This window comes from Orycteropus afer, unplaced genomic scaffold, assembly GCF_000298275.1.
Source record: "Orycteropus afer afer isolate SDZICR_OR568_19922 unplaced genomic scaffold, OryAfe1.0 scaffold00843, whole genome shotgun sequence".
Lineage (NCBI taxonomy): Eukaryota > Metazoa > Chordata > Mammalia > Tubulidentata > Orycteropodidae > Orycteropus > Orycteropus afer.
In genome coordinates this window covers 487,171-507,745 of record NW_006922430.1, presented here as the reverse complement: position 1 = coordinate 507,745, position 20,575 = coordinate 487,171, and the positions used below count along the sequence as shown (strand labels likewise).

General features: G+C 57.5%; 1 protein-coding gene across 1 annotated transcript in view; it reads right to left on the bottom strand.

Moving 5' to 3' along the window:
* Positions 1-18,821, bottom strand: part of PLXNA1 (plexin A1) — a 43,698-nt gene extending 24,877 nt beyond the window's left edge. Inside the window, exons 1-7 of the mRNA XM_007958055.2 lie at positions 17,622-18,821; positions 15,429-15,611; positions 3,996-4,136; positions 2,806-2,906; positions 2,368-2,491; positions 2,127-2,280; positions 1,161-1,260 (exon numbers count right to left, since the gene is read on the bottom strand). Coding sequence (XP_007956246.1) covers positions 1,161-1,260; positions 2,127-2,280; positions 2,368-2,491; positions 2,806-2,906; positions 3,996-4,136; positions 15,429-15,611; positions 17,622-18,821 — 2,003 coding nt within the window. The remainder of the gene's footprint in view (positions 1-1,160; positions 1,261-2,126; positions 2,281-2,367; positions 2,492-2,805; positions 2,907-3,995; positions 4,137-15,428; positions 15,612-17,621) is intronic.
* Positions 18,822-20,575: the final 1,754 nt, after the last annotated feature.

Here is a 20,575-nt window from a genome sequence, read left to right as displayed (position 1 = left end):
TTTCCCTTCATTCTGTTTTAATGATTCACACTTAAATTTGAGTGGCTGCCAAATGGTGAGTGGCTGACCTGCCCTTCTGGAGCACGGGCTCCACCCGGACAAGAGCTAAACCCCCAGGCCTCCAACAGGGCTGGCAGGACCAGATGCTTAGGAAGGGCTTTGGGATGGATGGACAAACACCTTCACACACAGTGCCCACCTCTCTGACTCAAAAGCTCCAAAGGCACATGCTGTCCCAGCACACCCCCACAATCTTCCTGCAAGGCTCTCCCCACACCTGGCAGCCATCCTCTGACCCAGTCTCAGCTACCACTATGAAGCCCCCTGTCCCAGACAACCCTTTGCCCCAAAGACAATATACTCCACATTTATTTCAATCACTGCCTGGCACAAAGTAGGTGCTTGATAGAGAGCTGGTGAGGCAATCGATCCCTTAGTCATATGCCAGTAAGCGAAGGCATGATGAGAACAAAAGTGCTTCCCATTCTGTAAGGAAGAGCCAACAGCTGGGTACCCATAACCAAGATGGGACCACAGAAAAGCAACGTGCAGATGTACCAAAGATGGAGCTGGGCCACTCTCAGGTCCAGGCTGGGGACCACAGCAGGTGGTAAATCAGAGGGCAACCTGGACACTCCCTGCCCCCACTGCCATCCACCACACAGATACCACCGTCGTCTGCCCACCCTCTACCACCTCTTCTCTCACTCCAGTCTCTGCTCTGGGCTCAAAGGCCAACCTCACACAGTGGCCAGAGATCCGTCTACGTAGGTCAGAGTCTAGCATGTTTGTCCAGCACCACTCAGCATCATGGCCACAAGACCCTCTCTCCTGCGCTGGCCCATGTCTGACCAGTCTGACCTCTGCCCACCAGCCCCTCCACTCGGGCCATGCAGACCTCCCTCCATCTGGGCCGCTTTGCCTGGCCCTGGGGGCTCCCCTGCCCACAAGCTGTTTCTGTGCTGCTTTTCCTCCCACCTGACTGTACATTCTCACCATCCCACCCCACTAGATGTAACCGCACGGATGAATTTCCACCTCCAGGGAGGCAGAGCAGGAAACAGCAAAGAGACCACAGAGGAAAAGAGTGATGGCAGATGAGGCAGGTGCATCCCAGCTAAGTCTACCCAGGCACACAACCTTGCAGCCCAGATACTCACGACTGGTGGACGCTGCAGTTGTAGAAGACAAAGTCCACAGATGCAAACTTCTTTCCTGTCTCCTTGGACTTTAGGTAGAGCTTCACCACCCGCTGGTCTCCTGCCAAAAACACACAGGCTGCTGCAGACACAGTGAGGCCATCCAGGGCCACAAAACCCAGGGCCCCATCACACAAGCATATAGTGGTCCCTGATCAGGCCGAGCTCTCATTCTGTTGATGAAAAAACCAAGGCCCAGAGTAGAGGAGAAGCAAGAACCCTCCACGCCCTCATGCTGCAACCACATGTGGCAGGGCACAATCCCAGCTGAGGACACCCACCAGGCCCCACTGCCCACATCGACCCACTATGGGCAAACAGACAAGTGGGGTAGTGGGGTCGAGGAAGGTCCCTGAGCCTAGCCCAGGGCTGCGCTTGGGCTTCAGGTGAGTCTGGGGGTGACTGGGTAATGGATCACAGGTAAGCCATGGGATCCTGTGCTCACTCCAGCCTGTCAACTCTCCAAGCAGAGACCATAGCCCACACCAAGGGCCACAAGCCCAAGTGACAAGCCCACGGGACCTCTTACCTCAACCCATCACCCTCTAGTTCCCTGGCTCTCTGCTATCCCTGAACAGGCTAGGCAGGCTCTGGTCCCACAGTCTGTGACTTGGTACCACCCCCAACCCCACACCCCCATCCTCCTCTCCACCCTGCAGGCTCCCCATCAGGCACAGAAGCCTGCCCCACAGAAGGGCCTCCACAGCTCTGCCCCAGCACCAGGAACACTGCCTCCACTCCAGGACAAAGCTGAGGGCAAGCACCCTCAAAACAGAACCACAAAGAACATTAAAGTCTCTAGAGCTTATACACTATGGGAGGGGGGGTGCTGGACAAATGAATGCCTGAAGGTATGACTCCCTCCTAGAATTCAGGCACAGCAGCTGCCAACCCTCACCCCGCAGGCCCAAGGGGCAGCATACTTACCCTGGCCCCGAGTGATGGGCGCCACCTCACGGGCAGAGGGTGAGCGGCAGTGGATACGGCCATCCTCCAGGACACTCTCAGACTCAGTGAAGTCCTCAAAGGAGCAGTTGACACCAGCCGAGAGGTCAGGCACATTCCAGGCCTGCAGCACAAGCTGGGCACCACAGCTAGTGGGTGAGCACCATCACCTCCAATAGTCCCTCCCACAGCTCTTGTCACCCAGGGTGGAGGGTGCACTTACTGGGACCTGGGACATGGTGACGGAGACATTGCGTGGCTGCACCGTCAGCTGAACACACTGCAGCAGGTCTGAAGCAAAGCGCTGGGGCTCATCTGCCCGCTCACAAGCATCTTGCCGAGAGCAGCTGAGGGCAGAGGGTGCCAGGGTAGGCCCTAGGTAGTCAGCCCCCTATGGGGGGCCTGCAGGCCTCAGCTCCAGAGCCCCAGCCCATGACACACCTGCCCTTGGGAGCCCCACCTTCTCTGGGAGGGAGATGGTCAGAGAACATCACAGGAAAGGCCAGGCTCACAACACATACTACCCAGTGGGTCTCAGAGGGGCCTGGAGAAGAGTGTGACCTGCCCAAGGCACACATCAAGGCTGGGGCCCTCCCAGGTCAGTGACCACAAGGTGGGGGTCAGGACCCCCCCACCACCTGCCCACCCAGTCCAGACTCACATGCTGTGCAGGACACACCAGCCACAGTGGGGATCCCTCGACCCCAGGCACAGCTCACACGACGTGTACTGCACACAGCTCTCCACTGGCACCCGCGTCACCTGAGGGAGCCGCAGCATCAGGAACCCCTCCAGGCCACACTCAGCAGCTACTTCCCAGGTGAGCCCCACCCCCAGGTCTTCACTCTTGCCACACAGGCCTGGTCTGTCTGTGAGACCTGAGAGCCAGTGGGGAGCAAGTGACCATGGGAGGGCCAGCCAGTGAGGAGACTTACACTCAGCCAGAATCAACACATGGTGTGGATTCCCTCCAGTTGAAGTCCCCAGGTGGCATGGGGACAGACCAAGGTAATGCTCAATGCGGCAAGCTATCCCTATACACCTAACCTTGTCAGCCCTTAGAGGTCCCAGGGACAGAAGACTCACAGAGAGAGTGACTCAGCCTGGCCATCACGCATATAGCTACAGGAAGAATAGGAGCAGGCCAGGAGAGGGAGGCTGGGCCTTACCCAGCTCATGCCTCTGATTTGGCCCACCTACTTTGTCCCTGCCCACCTACCTGGCTACCATAATGTCACAGGGTGAGCAGAAGAGGAGATTGGCTCCATGCAGGCCAGGCTGACAAGTACAGTCTTGAGGCCTGAGGCCTGAGGCCAGGCACAAGGACGGGTAGGCCAGGCTTCTAAGGGTCTACAGAAGCCCCTACCCCACCGTCCTACAGCCCCACAGGCAGCCTTGAGGGGTCCTCTGGCAGACCTATCCAGGCAGCCAGAGCAGAGGCTGGGCCAGGTCTCGGTCTATGGTCCAGTCCCTCATCTTAGGCTGGTCTGGGACCAGGTTCCACCCCAAACCCTCAAAGAACAGCATTCAGATTCTGCTTGTATTTATATGTTGTTCCTGTTGTCACAAAGTCCCTCTATGGAGGAGGGTTTACCTAGCCCTGCCCAGGACTGTCGGTCAGGAGAGAGGGCTGGGATTAGTGCCCAGGATGCTGGTGCAGGCCTTGGCGCCAGAACACACCTTGTGTGGACACTGTGGGCAGGCAGACCCTGGGGTACCTACTGTGTAAGCCAGGCCTCCCTCTGGGAAGAGAGCCAGCCCCCAGCTCTGTCCTGAGCCTGCCCAAATCCCTCTTTGGTGCCCCACCCAGCCCTAAGGCTTCCCAAAGGCAGTGAGCAGGGAGGGACCCACCTGCTTCTCTGTCATGGCGTATAGGTACTGGCGGTTGGGGCTGAGGACCAGGTCCCGCAGGATAGGGCTGCCCTCTTGCGCCACCACGCTCTCATAGGCCAGAGCCGGCCGGCCGCTGGGACTCTCCAGGTCCACCAGGATCTGTGGGCAGCAGGGCCTTAGTGGGGCTGTACTGATGCCTTCCTGCCCCAGCCAAAGCAGACCAGGAGCCCAGAGGACTGCACCCAGCTATCCCCCAAAGCCTTATAAGACAAGGCAGGATCAGAAGGGCCACACTCCAACCCTACAGTATCAGAAGCCTGTGCAGGATAGACTCCAGCCAAGACAAGCAAGTGCTGGCCCTGGCCCTCCCTGCCTCTGAAGTCGAAGCTCATTAGGAGGTAGTGACAGCCACAGCCCACTACCCATCACCGAGCAGCACTGCCATGCCCCAGGCAATGGCCACAAGAGCCCAGGGCAGGCACTCAGCCCTCCTGGGGCGTGGTATTTACAGAGGGGTGGTGGAGCTGGTCGGGCTAAGAGCCTGCAGGGTGAGGAGGCGGCAGTGAGTGTGAGAGGCTGAGGCCAGAGCCCAAGGGTATCCTGGTGGTATGGGGCATCCCTGGCAGAAGGCAGCAGAGGAACACAGGCATCTCATCGGCATGGAAATATATTCCAGATCCCAAACAAGCTGGGCCGTTAATTAGCCGGCTCTTCTCCACCGCAGCTTGTGATGCTGCAAGTATTTTTAGTTGCTTTTACCAAACAAATGTATTTAATTAACAGAGAGACCCAGGGGGCTTTCCAGAGATGGGCTCGTGGGGCGGCATCAGCCCAGCCTGTACCAGGGCAGGCTCTTGCGGGCATGGACAGGAGCAAGGCCCCTCCTCTCTGGGGCTGCCTGCTATGGGGCTGACCGATTCCACCTCCCAGCAGCAGCCCTGGCCCAGCTCTCAACACATCCTGGCCCCAGCCATCCCCTCCCAGGAAAGCCAATCCCCAAACATCCCACCCCAACACTGGCAGGGCAGGTCTGCTGCCAGCAACAGCCCCAACACAGGCCCTGTGGCCGCCAGGGTGGGGCACTGTGTCTCTAGCTCACTCCTCCCCTTCCCCCTTCCCTCTACCCAAGCTCAGGCCAAAGAGGCAGCCGCCTGGAGAGTGGGAGGGCCGCATTCCTGAAAGCCCAGCCAGCACCCCCACATCCGCTCAGCTGCCTCCCCACCAAGCAAGCTTAAACCAAACCAGGCCCGGAAGAGCTGAGCTTGGGGCTGAAAGGTGGCCAGGGAGCTGGGCCAGATGGGCTAAAATGCCTGGGGGCTGGCCCACGGTGGCCCAGAAGGCTTTAGCCCCGACCTCTGTGGATGAGCAAGTCTGAAACAGTGCAGGGAGGGTGCTCCAAGAGCAGGGCCTGCACTGAGCTCACTCCTGCTGGCCCAGCCTGCCCGTTGTGACCCTGCACCAGAGGCACTGCCTGGGGCAAGCCATGTGCACTGCCCACACAATCTTGTCAGCTCCTGGAGTGCCCATGCACAGGAAGGATACGCCAGATAGGGAGGGGAGCCCCATACTACCCATGTACACCCTGGCTCAGACATACACAACTATGCTGCCCAGGTAAGGTACTTCACTGCTCTGTGTCTCAGTTTCCCTGCCTGACTTGTTCTAAGAATTACATAAGGACCAAACCACGATCCCAAGCAGAAAAGACACCAAGTAACCAAGGACCCATAGGCAAATGCCAAACTTAAGCAGCCATCACACAGGACTGGGCAAGGCAAAACAGGCAGATGGTGGGGAACAAGGTGGTCAGGGTATAATCTGGGCCTGGGGCAGGACATTAGTGGAGACAAGTGCTTCAGACCCAGAGTCTCCAGCCCAAAGATGCAAAGCAGGCCCAGACACTTACCCTCAGGACCTGTCTTCACCTGTTTCCCACTCCACCAGCCATCACCAGGCCTCACCCACCCACCCACAACCACATCCTTCCAGCTGGTCCTTGTCCTCAGCCAGCACTCCTGTACATACAGCCTGCCTGTCACAGGGCCTACTGGTCCTGACTAGGGTAGCCCCTTGTGTAAAGGGATGGTGGCCTCAGGCCAGAAGCCTACCTAGCCTGCTACTCCCTCCCCACTTAGACTGAGCTACGTGGTAGGATGAGTGGGTGTCATACTAAGGAGCAACCCCACCCAGAGAGAAAGGAGAACTTCTACCTCTAACTCTTTAGGGAAAGGGAAGGCCAGGGGGACAGGCTAGCAAGCTCAAAGGTGGGAGGTCCTGGGTCCAGAGGTCCCAGTGAGAAGCCACTCCAGTCACCATCTGGACAGAGAGAAGGTCAGGCCCCAGGTTCTGAAATGCCTGCACCTTACTCCCTGCCCCCCAACACACACACAACATGCTGATGCTGACAGGTGGCAGCTGACAGCTGCAGTGGGCAAGCGGCTGCGACACATGCATCCAGCTGTCTGTCTGCCACACATCCATCTGTCCACCACCTGCCCCTCACACATGCAGGCAGGCCTGGGGAGGCCCTGGTAGGCTTCCTGGAGGAGATGTGCATGACAGAGGCCACTCGAGGACCACAGAGCCCTGCTGAGGGCCCAGAGGACAGAGATGCAGAGGCAGGCTCTATATGCACTCAATGCTCATTGTCCCAGGCTCAGCAGGAACCCTACATTCCCACACCCAGGATAGTCATGGGGAGTCTTTTAACAAGGAATGATCATTCATCATGGGAAGTTTACTGCTTCTCTGACACTGGCTTCACCACACTACATAACGCAGGGCAACGAAGGCTCGCACACAGGGACAGCCAGAGGAACCTGGGTCCCCAGCTGCACTGATCTGCCCCAAAGTGAGAGGAGGCTCCAGCACACAGCCCACCCTGGAGGTGCCTAGAGAGGCAGGCTTGGGGGCATTCCAAGAAAAATGGGGAAGGGTGGAGCAGGGTGGCACAGGGCTAGGCTGGCTGAAGGACAGCAGAACATATACTGGACCTGGAATGCCTCATGCCTCATAGTCTAGCCCACAGCTGTCCACTCAAGGGCCACCACCTGGGTGGGCCACCACCTGGGTGGCCCACCCTTGGGTAGCCAGGCCCACCTGCCAGGACAGGGGCATCCTCTGGGCATCCTCCAGCTGTTACTTCCCTCCTCTATGAAACTTTTCCCAAAGACCACCAGCACTTCCCACCCCAGCCTCTCAGGCCCTTGCACAAGTGGCCCTAAACTGCATCATGGCCACCCTCTTCCGCCTCCATGGAAACCCTCCAGCTTCCAGGCTTCTGGGCTGAGGTTCATGGGGCCCCACTGGCCCTCCCTACGTGGTTCCCTATGCTGAGCTGGCTCAAGGAGTACCATCTAGTTCCCCAGGACAGCACAGCCAGGCTGTACCATGCCTCAGAATCGCTCATCTCCAGCTCTGACCTCTCAGGGAAATGGGTACAGAGACATCCAACCTCCAGTAAAGCTCTCTACCTGCCCATACCTCTCCTCCCCCTACCTATAAACTTGGGGAGGTTACCCCGGACTCAGCCACCCACTGATTGGGGGGCCAGTCCACATCCCTGATTTGGGGGGCCAGGCCCCAGTGGCCTGTGGATGCCAGGGCCAGGCAAGGGTTTTGTCTGCCTGCACAGATACCCATAAACCAAGCACCCACCATGACCAGGGGTACCACCTGACCCTCCACTCTGACAAAATGAAGTCAGTCAATCCCCAGAAAACCCTTCCTTTTGTTCAGGGTTGCAAGGGTGCAGCAGACCCCAGAGCAGGGCAGAAGTCAGGGCAGGTGGGCAGCTCCTGGCCCTGGAGGCCCCCAGCCAGTTGGCCTGCCCCCCTCACTGCCACGGCCGGCCAACTGCTGCAGGCAGGCAGCTGACGACTTGGCCAGGTCAGCTATGGGCCCAGCCCAGCACCAACAAAGGGTCCATTCTCTGGGTGTGGGCAGGCAGGGTGCAGGGAGGATGTCTGGGGCTCTCTGGGCCATCTGCCAAGGACGGCACGCGCCCTAGCTGCCCAGAGGCAGGGGGCTGCCCAGCTTGGCCCTAATGCAGAAAAGGGAGCACCTTGCCCTGCTCACCCCATGACAAGGAGCGCATGGTCTCCATACAAGGGTGGGTGGTAGGAAGGAGCAGAGGACACATAATGGGGGACGAGGGGTCACAGGACTTCTGAAGCCACCCACAATGCCAGGCCTCTGGTTCCAAAGCCATTCTTCCAAGCCTGTCCCTAGAAGGGCTCTGAGACTGAGTTAAGACCCCTAGGCTAGCCAACAAGCCAGTTCGAGTGGGACAAGGTACCAAGACCCACTTGGTGTCACAGCTGCAGAGCCAACCAGAGAGGCCCAGAGCCCACCCCCGCAAGTCAGGACTGGATGGACCCCCTCCCAGAGAGAGCCCTCTCGCACCTCATGAGCCCTTGCATCACGTCCCCGCCTTCACAGGGCTGCCGCAGGACCCACACTCCTCTGGCTGGGGCAGGCTTGAGGCCCCCTCCCAGGTCCACGCCATCCTCAGAAAGGCCAGGAGGAATCTGATACTGGAAAAGCAATTAGCAACTTCCTCTCGGCAATAACTGGGTAATTAAAGCATGGTTTGGCTCCCAGAATCACACCCCCACAAACACATGCAGATGGGGAGAGTAGGATCCTCGAGAAGAGGGCTGGGCAGGAACCATTGTATTGCAGAGCCAGGTGGACCCCAGCAGCCCTCCCTTCCTAGTGGGGTCCCAGTGGGAAGGGGCTGTGCAAGAGCCCAGGAGAGTCCGAAGGAGGTAAAGGCTGTTATCTGACCCACTGCTACGAAGAGAGTTCACAGACAACTGGATGTTGAAATCACGTGACCTTCAAGCCACCAATGGTCCAACAAAGACTGCCTGGGGTCAAGGATCCACTGTCCTCACCTTGGGCTTGCCTTAGCTGCAATGGAGCCCAGAGAACCTTATTGACACCCAGCCCTCACCTGATGCTCACCTAGCCCACCCTCAAGGTGGGGAAACAGCAGCAAACCAAGAGCCATCAGCTGCCCCTCTATCCCGTGACCTCAATGTTACCTGACCTGCAGGGCCCCCCAAGCCTGGGCCCTCACAGACCCACCCTTGCTCACTAAACCCACACCTCACTATAATCAGCACAAGTTCAAGCTCCTGCTACTTCTGGAAGCCATCCTGACCTCCAGCTCCCTGCCCTACCCAAGGGCAGACCTTCGCCACCCCTCCAAGAACACTCCTGGGTTCTCCTTGCCCCACCACTGTGACCTTACAGGAGCCACTCTCCCCTAGCTGGGAAGGCGCCAGTGAGTTTACCTAAGGCCCAAGACAAAGTACTCCCAAATAGCACATGGCCCTGGGGCCTGCTCACCAGCCCTGTTGTCCAGGCCCTGCTTGGCCCCTGCACACACCAAATACACCTCAGAGTCCTGGCATCTACTGTTCCCTCACCGAGAACACCTTTCCCAGCTCACGCCCCCAGGCCCCCAGGCATCTGCCATGGGATCAGAACCACCACTACATGCTAGGTGCTCCCATACTGACCCCCACCGTGGACAGTACTGTAGGTAACAGCCCCCGTCGGCCTGTGGAAGGGCACTATGGGAACTCAGAGGCGCGCGCACCAGGCTGACTATGAACCTGGGCATGCTCGAGACAGGTAGAGAGACCACTGCCAGCCTGCATCTACAGTCAACGTTCTCAAAAGCACAGGGGTGAGTCTGCAGGCCTAGGGCAGAGGCAGCTCTGCTGGTCACTCTCAAACCAAGAGCAGAATTTATGCTCTGCTGCACTGAAGCAGGGGCATACATGCTAGGCCCATAGGGCCAACAGCACGGAGCCTGGTGCCATTCTGGGCATGTAGAATCCCTCCCAGCATGGCAGCAGCACAAGCAGGTCCAGAAAGAGCAGTGTGTCCTCATCCAAGGATTCAGTCATGCTAGCTGGGCTAGGAGGTGTGTGCAGAGCACCCTGCCATGCCATACAAGGGCCCTGAGACCACTGCCCTGCAAGAAGCCCAAGAAGTGCTGGGCAAATGAGGCAGGCAATCACACCCATCACACCTCAGCATCCAAGCAGAGATCCACCAAGGGGTCCATGCCCCACCACTCTGGTCCTCACAATGACACAAGAGCATGGTTCCAGTTCTAGAGACTCAAGATGAAGAGATAATAGGGTCCTAGCAGGCTCAAAGCGAGTGTTAAGTCCCAAAGAAACACACAGCAGACCTATGACAGATGGAATCCAAGAATATGGCCACACCTACCAACAGCGGAGCAGGTGCAACCTCGAGTACATCTGCACACCATGGCCACAAGGAAGAACATGCTCCACATTAGTGATACAAGAATGACTCTCAGACACCATCAAGCATAGAAGCAAACACACACTGTGTGACACAACTCACAAAGTTCAAAAACGGCCAAACAGCTCTGAGGAAGGTGGTCTGCCCAGGTGGCCATCTGTAAGCTGGGGTGTCTGAGGAGAGCTCCTGGAAGGTAGCTTCCATGGGACAGCCACTCGTGCTGCACACTATAACTGGCACATGCTCCTGTGTATATGTCACACCCCATGGAGCTGACGGCACCTGGCTCAGGGCCCCATAGCAGGGCCAGTGTTCCCTGTGGGAAAGGTCTACACACAGACTTGTCCTCCAGCTAGAGGGAGGCCTCAAGGAGTTCCTGCCAATGTGTGCTCCCACAAACATCAAACAGGATGTACTCTCCCCAAGCCCCTGCAGGGTTGCAGGGTTTCCCCAACCCATATTACCTCTAGACACCAAGATGCAGCTCCACAGGGTGGAGAGCCCTGCTAAAGAGCGTGGTGGAGGAGCAGAGGCCCTATAAGCCTTGTCCGCCCCTCATCTCTTGCCTGTGGGGCTGCCCTGCCCACTGCTACAACCCGGCTCTTCTAGCCCCATCTCAGCCTCTAGAGCAGACCCTAGGCAAGGAGCAGGTGGCCAGGCCAGGAACACAGAGCCTTGGGAGCTGGGTGGGACCCCAAGACTGCACACCCAGCCCAGCACAGAAGGCAAAAGGCTGGTGGGAATGCACGACATGGGTCTCTGAAGCACCACCTGTAGTCAGTATTTCAGAACTGCCTGCGGTGAGGCAGGGGAGTGCAAAGAAGCATCTCAAGCAGCTTGTGAAGCTTCTAGAGATTCTCAAGCCTCTGGAGGCGAGAGACATCTGCTCCCCAGGGCAGCCCAGGCCAGACCCAGCACCAGCTGGTGATCTTGAAGAACTGAGGCTGTGGCTCCAGGTAGAGGGAACTGCAGGTACCAAGGGCCAGGGCTGGGAGGTGGGGGGAGTAAGGGAATGAGCCAGGAGAAGACTATCATCTGGCACAGCAGAATTACTCATGCCTGCCCACCATGCTTTCCATGAGGCCACACAGGAGGTCCGAGGAACCAGCATAGGCAGATATGATGGGCCTTTCAGACTTGCCCATGGCAGGGCCCAGCCCACTTCAATGATCCCCACAGGACACTGCAAAAGCTATAGTGGCTCTGGTAAGCAGACAGCCCAGGGAGCTGGAATGCCCAGGACAAGGGTCTTTCTACCAGAACCTCCCATCTGTACAGCCTCAGCCTGTGTCTCCATGATCCGGTCACCCCAGGAACACACCTGAGGCCCAGGAAGGAATGCCAGCCACTCCAGAGCAGGCAGGGCCCACCACCTATTCTCCAAGGAGGGACCAATGACCCAGAAGGGGTCCTGGCCAGGACAGAGTTCCCTGTTGGCCAGTCTCCAGATGTACCTTGGGCTCCATGCCAAGGCCGGGCACACCCCACACAGGACACCACTGGGGCCAAGGTCCCAATCCAATCTGTAGTCACTTGGGCCCGTGAGTTTGCAACCTCTGGCCCAGTCCCTCACTGAAACAAAAGTGACCCCCATGGACTCTACTGAAGTTTGGTAAAGAGCTACCAGGGCCATCCACCCCTGCTCTGAGAATGTGAATGAGAAGGTCCCTGAGCTGGCAAAGGGCAGAACATCCCTACTGTGCAGGGGCCAGGGTTGGCTCTGGAGGACTCTAGCCAAGGCTTTAAGATGGGCCATGCCACAGGGCTGGGCTCTGGCTGGGAGGAGTCCTGGAGGAAAGGCCACCTCCTATGGAGGGAGGGGTGGGTACTTAGCCAAGGGACACCAAGGATCAGCCAGCCAGCCATGAGCCCCAGTACAGCCAACATAGCCCTGAGCAGCTGAAGTTGGCAGGTCTTAAATTAACCGACTACAATTTTACACAACACTTTTGGTGGGGTCTGGCCCAGGGCCAGCCAACTAACTCCCTGAAGCTCCCCTGATGCTGTTAAAACCAAGCCTGGGAAGAGGGGCAGCTGGCACAGCAGGCCTGTCCATGCCAGCCATGGGCATACTGGTCCCCATGACTGGCTCCAGAGTACTGGGGATGGGGGCACCAGCGTCCCCACACTCAAGATAGTGAGGCAGGCCCAGCTTACAGCCTTAGGAGCAAAAGGAGCCTTGATTTAAAGATGGGGGTGGGGGGCATCTGAGAGCTTGAGGCTAGTCAGCAGAGAGTTGGCCCAAAGAGGACCCATGGCCACCCACCATGGCTCTGGCTGTAGAACCACAGCTGCCCCCCTTCCCCAACACCCAGCCCTGGTCAGGACACAGGAAAGATGAGGTGGGAGAAGGGAGTTCAACTGCCTACCATGCCGGCCTTGACCAGGATAGGCCACTGCAGCCAGCAGGGGTCAAGTCTAAAGGTACAGTTACTAGCAAGAGGTAACACAGCCAGGGGAGGCTGCAGAAGAGTGAGGGAAGCCCATCCCTCCTCACCCTACCCCTGTCCCAGTTATAGCCTGGGCACACCTGCAGATGCCCTGTATGGGGAACCCAGAGTCATGCCAAAATAGTACTGCAGGGAACAGGAGTGGCAAAGAGGGTGGGTAGCTCCCAGGCAAAACCTGACCCCTAAACACCACCCACTTAAGCTAGCTCTTAGGCTGGTCTGAGGGCAGGAGGGAGCTAGACAGGCATCCGAGGCAAAGCCCATGAAGGCTCCAGCCCCAAGGCAGGAGCAGGCAGAGCTGCCTAGAAGAGCTACTGCCCTGGGCCCAGCCTTGTCAGAGAGGTGTAGGGACACTGAAGTACAAGCTCACTCCTGCACACTGTGCCTGAGACCTGTTTCCTCTTCTCCAAGGACCCCTAAGAAAAAGATGGAGGTGAAAGCCATGAGTGAAGACTCTGGAACCAATCATTCTGGGTGTATGCCTCAGTTTCCCCTCTCTAAGAGGGAGGTTTGGCACCCTGCCTGAGTTGCCATGAGGACTGCACAATGACATGTGAGGTGCCAGTGCTCACCGCATACATGTGACAGTAACAGGGGAGTCCAACCCCACCTCCTCCCTCCCTGCTTCACCCCTTCACCCCACCCCCTCAAGCCCCCATATACTCAGCTCCTCACAAAGGCTGTAAGAGAAACAAGGCTCAGAGAAGATCCCAATAGCTGGTGAAGGATAGAGCTGAGAACCATGCCAAAGTTCACCAGCTTGTTCAAGGCCAGGCATGTACCACAGGATATGAGAAAACTATCCAAGTCCAATGAGACCCTTTCAACTAGACCAATGAGTTTGGGTGGGAGAGGGTACAGGGGCAGACCCATCCAAGAGAACAAGGCCAGAGGTAGACACCACCTCTTACTGGACTCTCAGATCCTGCTGTCCTAGGTACAGCTGGCCCCACACTCAGAAAGAGCACTGTACCCCCACACAGCGCATCTAGTGCCAATCACACATCCATGGTGAGGAAGGAGCTGACTATTTAGGTACTCGGCAAGGAGTGAGGAGGAGGGTCCAGGCATATAGGCTCACAAGCTTAGGGGGAGGGGCCAGACACACAGGCTGGTGGAGGAAGGTCTGGGTGCATAGACTCACAAGCTGGAGGGAGTCTATGCAGGCTAGAGAGGTTCTGGCTCACAGGCTACGGCACAGGACACAGGGATAGTCAGGTTATCTAACAGTTGCACAAATACCAAGCTTGAGGAGGGACTGGCCTCTTCCCCCCACCTGCTATCTGGGATTGCCCCAGGCTGCCACTCAGGTGGCAGGAATATAACCTCCACTGCCTCAGTGTACCTTGCTGAAACACTCAATGGAAGGGGGGGGGCACATACAGCCAATCAGACTTACAGGACTGACAAAGCTCTGACCCAAATGGCTGCCTCTGGGGCAGAGGGGAGTGCAGGAAGGACCAGACAAACCTGTTCTCCCAGCCTGCAGACAAGCTTGTGGGTGGCCGACAGCTGTCAGCATACCCATCTACACAGTGCTGCCCACCACCAACACAGCCAGCACAATATGTATGCCTCAGTCTCCTGTTCCTTAAGGGCTGACTTCACTCTAGCTGGTAAAGACTGGGGAACTGGGGACCCACAGGTGTTCAGCCTCACAGCCACTGTGGTCCCAGCTCAGCCTCAGAGCCACCTGCAGCAGCACAGCTTCCTAGCCCTCATGCAGACTCACTGCAGAACTGGGGCCGAGGTTCCAAAGGGGGGAGGGCCTTCTAGTGGTCACAGAGTTAGCAAGCAAACCCTGGGCAACCACATGGTAGTAATGGGAAGATCCCTCCCACACACGCCGGGCTTAGAGGGGCTTGGAGAGCAGGCAAGGCCCCCTAGAGTGAACAACTGCCAGGAAGATCCAGTGACAGGCCAGGCACTAGTGCTGTGTCAGCACTACTCTCAGGACAGCTGTTATTTAATCCACCAGGCCCCACCCTGCCCCTGTCAAGGACCCTCTGTGGCTCCCTGGCACCCATTTGCCCTGTAGTCTCCCTACCCGCCCCCACCCCCACCCATACCCCTCCATCCCTAGCCCTGCTACCCCCCACACCCAGCTCCAGGTCCAGCTCTGCCCAGCCCAGTAATACAGGCAACACAAGAGCCTAGAGGAGCCAAGCCAACCACTCCACATGGAATCCTCTCCCCAGGGGGCCCTGAGCTGGCCTGATGACAGTCTCTCAGTCACTCCACAACCCCCACATTCTTCTTGCATCAACCAATAGCTGGCGGGGGGGCAGACAACAGTGTCCTTGGCCTGCCCTTGGCCTGGCTGTCTTCATAGACAGGATGGGTGGGAGGCTCCCCTGCCACCAACAGATGCTGCCTCAGCAGTCACCGAATCTGCTGGGCTTGGGGGCTGGGGCCATGGAAAGGAAAGGGCTAAACCAGGCTGTGCCCCACTCCCACCTACAAATACCTGCCCCTGGGGAGCTCACAATGTACCCAGATCAGGAGCAGCTCCTAAGGGACTGAGGCCAACCTTTCAGATGGAAGGGAGCTGGCAGGCTCAACCCACCCTCAGTCCCCTGCAAACCAGACAGGGAACCAGAGCCTCCAGAGGGCACAGCAGTGAGCCCTAGTCACCCATGCCCTCATGCAGCCGAATGCACCCATGTCACAGCACATCCCCCCTGCCTCATGCTCCCAGCCCAGCCAGGCCCACCTTTCGAACATGGCCACTGCGTGTGCCAGCAAACACCACGGTGCGGCCCCGGTAGTCATAGGCGGCCACAGCAGTCAGGCCATCATCCTTGTCCACGAACAGAGGTGTGCCCTCGATGGTGACCGTGCCCCCCAATGGCTGGTTGAAATCCTGGCCACAGAAGTCATCATCAATCTGCAGGGGCTGTGAGAAGGAACAGGGTAAGCCTACAGGCCAGGGCATTTTGCCTACTTAGTGGGCCACAGCACCTCTCTGATATTGGGAAGCCAGGATGGGCACTCTGGCAGCTGGGAGGTGGGCTGCAGGGAGTCTAGGCCATGGAGGACCATTCCTGACCTCACAGGCGGGCTCTGGCCCAGCTAGGGTCAGAAACTCCAGCCCTCTTTTACAGAAAGAGAACCTGAGTCCTTGTACGGCCAGCCCAGACACAAGCCAACATAGCTGGACAGGGCAATCTCTTGTGTATTTGCTGCTCATAGGCGCCAGGGTCCAGCATCCAGGAGGGGAAAGTGACTGCTCTCAGACCCAAAGAGGACAAGCCGTGAGGTCACTGACCGGGAAGTAGTCCCTGGAGGGCCAGGCTCTGCACTGTGACCAGGAGGGCTGACCAGGGCACGCCCATCGATGGCAAGTCTGAGTACTTCCCCACACTGTCCAGCCGCCGGCTCATGGCCAATGAGGAGGACGCTGACATGTTTGGCTTTGTGTAGCAGGATGAGTTTGTGTCATCCCAGCTCAAGATCCCCTCAGACATGCTCTCCAAGTTCCCAGCCTTTGATATCTACTATGTGTACAGCTTCCGCAGAGAGCAGTTCGTCTACTACCTCACCCTGGGGCTGGGCTGGGAGAGGAGATAGGGTAGCTGGAAGGGCATAAGGAGCTGGAGAGCAAATCACACTTGCAAGCCCCAGGGGTTCAGTGGAGAGGAGGTGAGCACAATGGGCATGTGCAGTCCCTGAGGGAGGAGGAGGACAGAGTGAACAGGCACAGAGGCAGCCAGGGAACATGCCCAGGGCTGGGCCAGGCCTTCTCCGGCTGGGGAGGGTAGACAGTCCCTGGAGGGCCAGGCCCTGCACTGTGACCAGGAGGGCTGACCAAGGGCAGGAAGGGGCTGGGAGGGGAGATAGGGTAGCTGGAAGGGTATAAGGAGCTAGGAGAGCAAACCACACTCGCAAGCCCCAGGGGTTCAGTGGAGAGGAGGTGAGCACGATGGGCATATACAGTCCCTGAAGGAGAAGGAGGGCAGGGTGAACAGGCACAGAGGCAGCCAGGGAACATGCCCAGGGCTGGGCCAGGCCTTCTCCAGCTGGGGAGGGTGGACCCAGCTGGGTTGGGGCAGAAAGGAGACTGTGGATGGGCTGGGATGCTGGGCCAGGGCACTTCTCAGAGTCTGAGATCTGATGGAGGCAACGGTTTGAAAGGTAAGACTGGGAGGGGGCAACACCCCAGAATAAGCTAGTAGCCCAGGCTTATGCCCAAGTAGCCTCAGAGTCAGCGTGGTCACTGCTATCTCCCAAGCACCATGTGCATTTAATGTGTGCAACCCTGTGCAAAGCTGGCCTCTGGAGAGAGGGAGGGCCTGGTGTGAATCCCCACTCCTAGGTGAGGCAAAGGCCCAGAGAGGCCAGGCTCACCCATCAGGTGGTGAGCAGAGCCAGGATGGGACCCTAAAGGGGCAGACACCTAGGCCAAGATGTTATGCAGATATGCCTACCTCCAATGGGGAACATGAGGATCTGTACCCACCTGGCTCCACAAACACATACCACACACATACTCAGATCTACGCACCACACTCCTCACATACCCTAACCCATCACACATACACCACACAAACACACCCACAGACATCACCCACACCCACACACCCACACCCACACATAAGCTGGGTGACCTTGAGTGGGTCATTTCCACTCTCTGAGCCTTGGTGGCCATAACTGTCAAGTGAGTACTTCCTTGATTACAGGTAGGAGACATAGCAGCACCAGGTATGGTCAGGATCCAGCACCCCCTACTAGGTACACTCAGCAAAGTGCACTGGCAGTGGCACTGCGGTCAGCAGTACAAAGCCAGTGCAGCACCTGCATAATCGTGTGCTGTCAGTGTCATCATGGCTGTGTCGTGCAGTGGGGGGTTGGGGGTACCATGGTCAAGACAGCACTGTGTGCAGGGGAGGCTACAGCACCCACTCACCGAGTTGATGCAGCCCAGCTCCTTGTTGAGTAGCCAAGGCAGTGAGAGTTTGCCCTCACCACGGTAGCAGGACTGGATACGCTCCTTGATCCTCTCCTTGATGGCCCTGAGCGTGAACAGGCACAGCACTGACTCCTTGGGTGGCTTGATGCGGTTCTTCTGGCCCTGTGCAAACACGGTGAACAGCACATCCTCATCCTCAGCCAGGCCCAGCTGGCGGGCCAGGGCATGGCCAGGGCGGCTCAGGTAGGCATCCTGCACCAGGCGGTACTCAACGCCCGCCTGCTCACAGCCAATAGGGAATTCGATATACGAGTAGAACTTGGGGTCATCCACACAGAGCCGCACAATCTTGGAGGTAAAGAAATGTTCCCCAGCAACATCAGGCGAGGTCAGCTGTGTGTCCAGCTGCAGGGTGAGGTAGTAGACGAACTGCTCACTGCGAAAGCTGTACACATAGTAGATATCAAAGGCTGGGAACTTGGAGAGCGTGTCTGAGGGGATCTTGAGCTGGGATGACACAAACTCATCCTGGTACACAAAGCCAAACATGTCAGCGTCCTCCTCATTGGCCATGAGCCGGCGGCTGGACAGTGTGGGGAAGTACTCAGACTTGCCATCGATGGGCGTGCCAACGAAGAGCTTGGCCTGGCCCTGACCAGGCGGGCCCGCAATGAGTACACCAGCCATGCTGCCTGCCTCACGCACGCTTGACAGGTAGTGCTCCTTGCGGTGATGGGGCTCACCCAGCTTGAAGAGGTCATCCAGCCGCAAGAACTGGCAGATGCCCTGTGAGGCACTACCACAGGCCAGCAGGCGGTTGGCAGCATAGTCCAGCAGCAGCAGCTTGTTAACGTTGTCTGTGCTGCCCAAGCCATGCGGGCAGGACTGCACACTGGGTGGCGGGTAGCACTTCTCGTTGTCCTCCACAGGGCCTGTCACATGGGCCCGCAGCAGCGTCAGGTTGCCCGATAGCTTGTAGATTCGGTTCACTGCACCCACGTACACCTCACCTGTCTGCTCATGTACCACCAGGTGGGTAAGACCCCATTCACTGGCTGCAAAGGTGCGGAAAGCAGGCTGCAGACCCCCACCAACCCGGGGTGTTCCTGCCTCCACCCACACTCCTCCCAGCGGTAGTGACAGCAGCAGCAGTTGCAGCACACGGAGCACCAGCGGGCTCAGTGGTGGCGAAAGCATGGCGGGCCAGGGCAAGGGGCCAAGGAGCTCAGGTCCTGCAGATGTGTACTTCATGGAGCCGGGCAGTTCAGCCCTGTAAGGGAGAGCAAGGAATAGAAGGTGAACAGGTGGCATGGAGGTCACACTCACACCCACATACATAACACATGAGGACACATATGACAACAAACACAAATAAAGAGGCATGTGTACAGGTGATGAGACACAAACATGAAGACAAGCATGAACACACATGAAGGCAGATAGTAGCACATGCATGACAAGATAGAAGCATACACATGACAGACACGAGTACACACATAACACTTGTGAGCAATGTACAATGACAGACGTGAAGACGTGCATGATGGCACATGGCAAGAGATGTAAACACGTGACAGACGTGTGTGATGAGGCATAAGCACACACACACTAGATACGAGGACGTGCACACAAGACAATTCATGTAAATACATAGTCCTGTTTCCTGCACGTACATGCACAGGTATCCACACACATGCACCCATATACAGGCACACACACTTAGCATCTATGAGTTCTCACTGTGTGCCACATATGGTATCAGATATGTCATACACAAAGCCTCAAGAATCACAACCACCAGTCTGTGAGGGGACCCAACGTAAGAGGGCACACTGACCTCAGGCTCTGCACATAGCAGGACACACCAGCTGTGCGCCAAGACCAAGCTCTTGGACTTGGCCTAAGGAGCTCAGGCTGTCCACTTGACCCTCAATCAATGAATGCCATGCCTGGTCATAACTCGTACAGGCAGAGAAATGAGTAGGGGAGCAGAGACAGGGTTAACAGGGCTCCAGGATCTCACTACCACACCATTTGGAGACCACCACCTCTGGCACAGTGGTTAAAGTGTTCCGCTGCTAACTGAAAGGTCAGCAGCTTGAACCTGCAAGCCACTCCATGGGAGAAAGATGAAGCAGTCTGCTTCTTTAAAGATTTACAGCCTTGGAAACCCTAAAAAGCAGCTCTACTCTATCCTATATGGTTGCTATGACTCAGAATTGATTTGACAGCAATGGCTTGGTTTTTTTGTTGTTTTGGTTTTGCCTCTGGCTGAGGGACAGCTTTGCCCCACCATGCTGTGGGAGCACGTTCCAGGCCTTCTTCCATCCACCCCTAAAGATCCAAGCTCCAAGCTATGGGGTGGGTGAGACTCCCGCATGAAGTTGCTAGGAACATACTCCATCACTGTCACCCTACAGCAGCTGAATGCCCCTCCATTCCTCACTGCAGCCTGCACCAGTCCTCACCCCCAGAGGTTCAGAAGGCCCTGCAGCACTGGTGACCCTTTCCCAGCTCATAGAGTGCATCTGTGGCCTGGCCAGGGTGAACAGAAGGGCAGGGCGTTGGACCTACCCACTCACAGGACGCATAGTGTGAACATGTCTGCCTGGTAAGGGTAGGTGTGCTGCCCACTTAGCTCACACAGGCAGCAGCACCCAGCTGGGGGCGGGGGGTGGTGGTGTGCAACCTAGGTCACTCTCATGAGGTACTCCTTCCTTCATAGCCTCCTTGCTGGCTGACCCTGGCCTAGGCCCTTGCTGGACCTGAAAGTTAAGTTGCAATTCACCTCCCACCTGCTGCCACCACCCCAAGCCAACTGATGTGTGCCATGTACTGACCACCCATACCTGTCCTCTCCCTGCAAGCTCCTCAAGCTCCCTAGTCCACCACCACAGGCCTCTAAGTTCCACAAAGGAATTCCTCAAAAGACAGGCAGGAAGAAGACTCCA